At 53.0% G+C, this 3,945-nt stretch overlaps 1 protein-coding gene across 1 annotated transcript; it reads right to left on the reverse strand.

Annotated features, from left to right (window-relative positions):
• Positions 1 to 404: 404 nt before the first annotated feature.
• On the reverse strand, positions 405 to 2,974 carry CRYGS (crystallin gamma S). The gene is made up of 2 exons (XM_057428965.1): positions 2,592 to 2,974; positions 405 to 714 (listed from the first exon to the last, which is right to left on the reverse strand). The coding sequence occupies exons 1-2, from the start codon at positions 2,898 to 2,900 to the stop codon at positions 442 to 444; spliced, it is 582 nt and encodes a 193-aa protein (XP_057284948.1). The 5' UTR covers positions 2,901 to 2,974; the 3' UTR covers positions 405 to 441.
• Positions 2,975 to 3,945: the final 971 nt, after the last annotated feature.

Below are 3,945 nucleotides of genomic sequence, written 5' to 3' on the forward strand. Positions count from 1 at the left end.
CTGCTGCCTGCTCAGCTTCCCTGGGGAGGTCTCATTGCATGTGGCATGGATGTAAACCTCATCCCTTCTCCCCAGCCATCAGCAGCCCCTTCTCCCAAGCCACCACAGAGCAGCAGAGCAGCAAGCAGGGATTCCACAGGATCATGACAGCCTGAAACTGCCACAGCCAGCACCAAAACCTGAAGTGGTCCAGCTGCTTCACTGGCCTGGCCAAATGCTAGAGCCCAAGCTCCAACTTTGAGATTGTTTTTCCTTAGGGAGGAGCAGTGGGATGGAGGGGATGGGGCCAGACTGGAGGAAAGAGATGACAGCATAGACAGTTGTGCTTTGCTTAGAGAAGGCTCAGGCCCATGCCACCTCCCCTGAGGCAGGATAACTCACACACAGACCAGGCCAGGCTGAGCTGAGCAACTTAGTTGGTTTATTGAGTGAATGGGGTCCTCACTGGGCGATGCTGCGGAAGGACTGGACAGTGGGGCCGGCCGCTCCCCACTCCACAGGCTTGCGGTACTCCCCCTTGGGCAGCAGGTACTGCCTGCCCCGGTAGTTGGGGTGCTCATAGAAAACCCAGACGCCCTCCAGCACTCTGCAGGCATGGACCTCACGCATGTGCCACTCCTCCAAGACTGAAGGGCAGTCTTCGGTGGTTTCAAACATCTGCCCACCAAAATCTCCCTTCTCAAATACCTGGATGTGGCCCCGGCCTCCACTTGGCTAGAGGAAAAGGAGAGAAAATGGCAGAGAGCTGGAGAGGGGCACCCGTACATCTCTGACAGATGACAGAACCTCGCTCCAGCAGATGAGAGCAGAGCTGAGACACGATTAGACTCAGACCAGGTACAAACCACTCCCCCAGCACACCAGGACAGGGTTAAACAGCCCCCCAGAAGCACAGTGGGGAGTCAGTCGGGATAACTCTTGCGTGGGCATCACATGCAAAGACACAAAAGCACCGAGCAGAGCAGTTTCAGCTCAAACCCCCACCACAGCCCCACTTTGGCAGGGAGGAAGGCGGCAGGGAAGGATAAGGCCAAGTCAGCAAGCGCTAGGCTCTCCACCCCAGGCAGCCTGCCTATCCTGCTGCTGGTCTGACCCTTCAGCCACTCCACGTGAGCATCAGGAGAGCCGGACCCCCTGCAGTCCCCGCTCCTCCAGGCAACGAGGAGTTTAATGAGCTGGTGACCCCGGCTGAGTTGTATTACAGGCGAACACAGCGTGGGTATTTTCCACTGTGATTTGAAGCGCTGCGTTGCCTGAAGGCACTGCAGGTTTAATCTTCAGCTGCCTGGACACCGCCTATCCTCCACTTCCCCCCATCCACTCAAGTCTGCTCTCATTGCCAGCCCCAGCCGAGCTCTGCAGGGTCTCCTCACTGCCACTGGGATGCTCTGACTCAACACCTGCAATGAGCAGGTCCCCATGCACCATCCCCAGGCTCAGGAGGGGAAGCCTGGCACCAGGTGGACATGCAGGATAAGGCCTCTGCATTCCATCCTGATGGGTGTTTTGGTTCCATCTTTTATTGCCAGACCTGTGTTCTGAACTGGCTGGAAACTCTTCCTGCCCTGTGCAAAGGGATTTAGACCTAGCTCAAACCCAGAAAAGACTTCAGGCATAAAAGCAAAACCCCTTCTCAGCTGCGAGACCTGCTCCATGCTGACTTGCTACTCAAGACACCAATGCACAGATCACCAATGTCTGCCCTGCTGCTGGCAAAACCACAGCGGCAGCACTCAACAGTCTCAACCCCAATTCACGCTCCATCTACGCTCCCATCCCTGCCAGTTTTAAAGTGTGCTTCTCTCTATAGGCTTCCCAAAGGGATCATTCCCTCTGTTCCTTTCTCCCCGCCAGTGCTTCCACAGAGTGTAAACACTGTGGGATGGATAAACCCATATTTATCCCGTCTCCTGCTGGTGGAAGGACATGTGCTGACAGAGGCTGCAGAAGCATCTTCTCATCCCCAGTTAGGAGGGGATGGGCACAGTTACTGCAGCAGGGAGATATGCATTGCCCTGTGCTCTCCTAATACCAGGTGACACAGGGCTGCTCCAAGCATGCCTATGGAGGACTTCAGGCACTCCCAATTCCAGTCACTCCAGGTCTGCTACTGGGCCCATTATCCCCATGCCCAGAGGGGCTTCCTGGTACTGAGAGTTGGTTCCCTGTATTAGAAGGGAGCCCTGGCTTGCTGCAGGGGCAAATAAACTGCCCCTCATTCCAAGTGCTCCTGCAAAATCTGCATCCCACTGTTACAAGCCTTGTATCCACCATCTTTCTTCAGGGAGAAAACAAGAGGCAAACCTTGGAGTGACCTGCCTGGACACTGAAGTCCCTAGAGGAACACACAGATAAAACTATGCTGCTGTTCCTATGGAAACTCACCTACAAAGCACTCCAAGGCATCTGTTTTTTCCCCACTGTAGCCAAGAGTTCTTCACTCCACCAAACACCTTGCTATTCCCAGAGAAGGACTGCAGGAAAAAGCCCCCTATAGCCATCCTCCCCAAGGGAGCACCCACAAACATACTGAAACCTTTTAATTATAGGTGTGCAAATTAAGATGTCCCTTGAGAAGAAGTCACACTTACTATCTGAATGGCTTTGCAGGAGCCAAGGCGGTCGTTCAGGCCCATCCAGTGCTGGTAATGAGGATACTCCCCTTGTGTCAGAACATACATGTTCCCAGAAAAGTTGGGCCTCTCATAGGCCACCCAGGCACCTCCATCCACACGGATGGAGTTGCAGCGGCTCAGGTAGGTGTGAAAATCAGGGCAGTCACCGTCACACTCATAGCTACGGCCTAGGAAATTCTTGTCTTCATAGAAGGTGACCTGAAACACAAGCAGAGGAAGGAAGGCAGGGAGGTTCCTTGTCCCCCAGCACATGCTTGCAGCCATATTCTAGCCACATCATGACATGAAATGTCTGAAAACAAAGCCCTCAAGATGTTAAAAGGTCATGGAGCCCAAGCATTGAGCAGGATGAACTCCATCCCATCTAACCCTGGCAGCAGATTCACCAGTGTGGTCCCAATGACTTCAGTCTGCCACCAATGTCTTACCCTTCCCTGCATCTAATTCTGTTCCAGTCCAACCCAAAACTCCCTTGGTGAAGCCCCAGACAGCAGCAAAACACTATTAATACATTTCTATCCCACCTTGTCTAGATCAGTAGTTACTAAATTATGACCAAGGGAGCCAACTAGCAGATGGACTGTGTAACCTGTCCCCATGTCTCTCCCTCCTGAGTAAGCTCTTCCCATCTTCAGTGTGATAGAGAGTTGGGAGATCACTGTCTTTCCATGAAATGAATAAAAGTTGTAAAAGGTGTGCACTAAAATGTCCAACCCCTCTGTGCCCACACTAACTATGTTGCTTGGCCCTTGCCAGCCACAGCCCTGCTGCTGCTTTACAAATCCTGCTTCTGGATCTTTGTCCCTAGAGGTGTCCCCTGAAAGATCTACCAGCATGAGCCCAGAAGCAACACTGAAAGCCCTGCCCATGGAAGCTTGGCAGCCACTCATCGTCAGTAATCCTCTTCTTGAAGCCAGTGGTCGAGGAAGCTACAGCATCTTCCCCTGTTCAGCCTCACTCCCCAAGCTCTGCAGTCCCACCGCTGTTCATGCAGTGAGGCTCCAGAAGGGTTAATGATGAACTCTGCCCAACATCTGTAAGACCACAGGTCTGGTCTCCATGCAGGCAGTACTCTGCCTGGGCAGAGGGATGCCTCCTCCAGTAGTTGGCAGTGGGAAAGGAATGGGTCTCCATCACCTCTGGTCCTGGTTCTGCATAAGCTGCCTTGATTTTGTGGCTGACATCCAGCAGAACTAGCTCCTATCACAGCAGCTGTGCATGAAGTTGGTTAAGTTGGCCTTTAGTTTTGTAACAGAAAAGCTCATTTGATGTTTCTTCTCCACCTAGCCTGACACAGTACTGAACTTCA

This window comes from Pezoporus wallicus, unplaced genomic scaffold, assembly GCF_028554395.1.
Source record: "Pezoporus wallicus isolate ANWC-B61680 ecotype Strahan unplaced genomic scaffold, APGP_CSIRO_Pwel_v1 contig_593, whole genome shotgun sequence".
In the NCBI taxonomy this organism is placed as follows: Eukaryota; Metazoa; Chordata; class Aves; order Psittaciformes; family Psittacidae; genus Pezoporus; species Pezoporus wallicus.

Excerpts from the sequence above, each read along its gene's own strand:
- CRYGS (XM_057428965.1), bottom strand. The coding sequence starts at position 2,900 with ATGGCTGCAAGCATGTGCTGGGGGACAAGGAACCTCCCTGCCTTCCTT. Across the intron at positions 715-2,591 it reads CCTGCAAAGCCATTCAGATA|CCAAGTGGAGGCCGGGGCCA; the intron begins GTAAGTGTGACT and ends CTTTTCCTCTAG.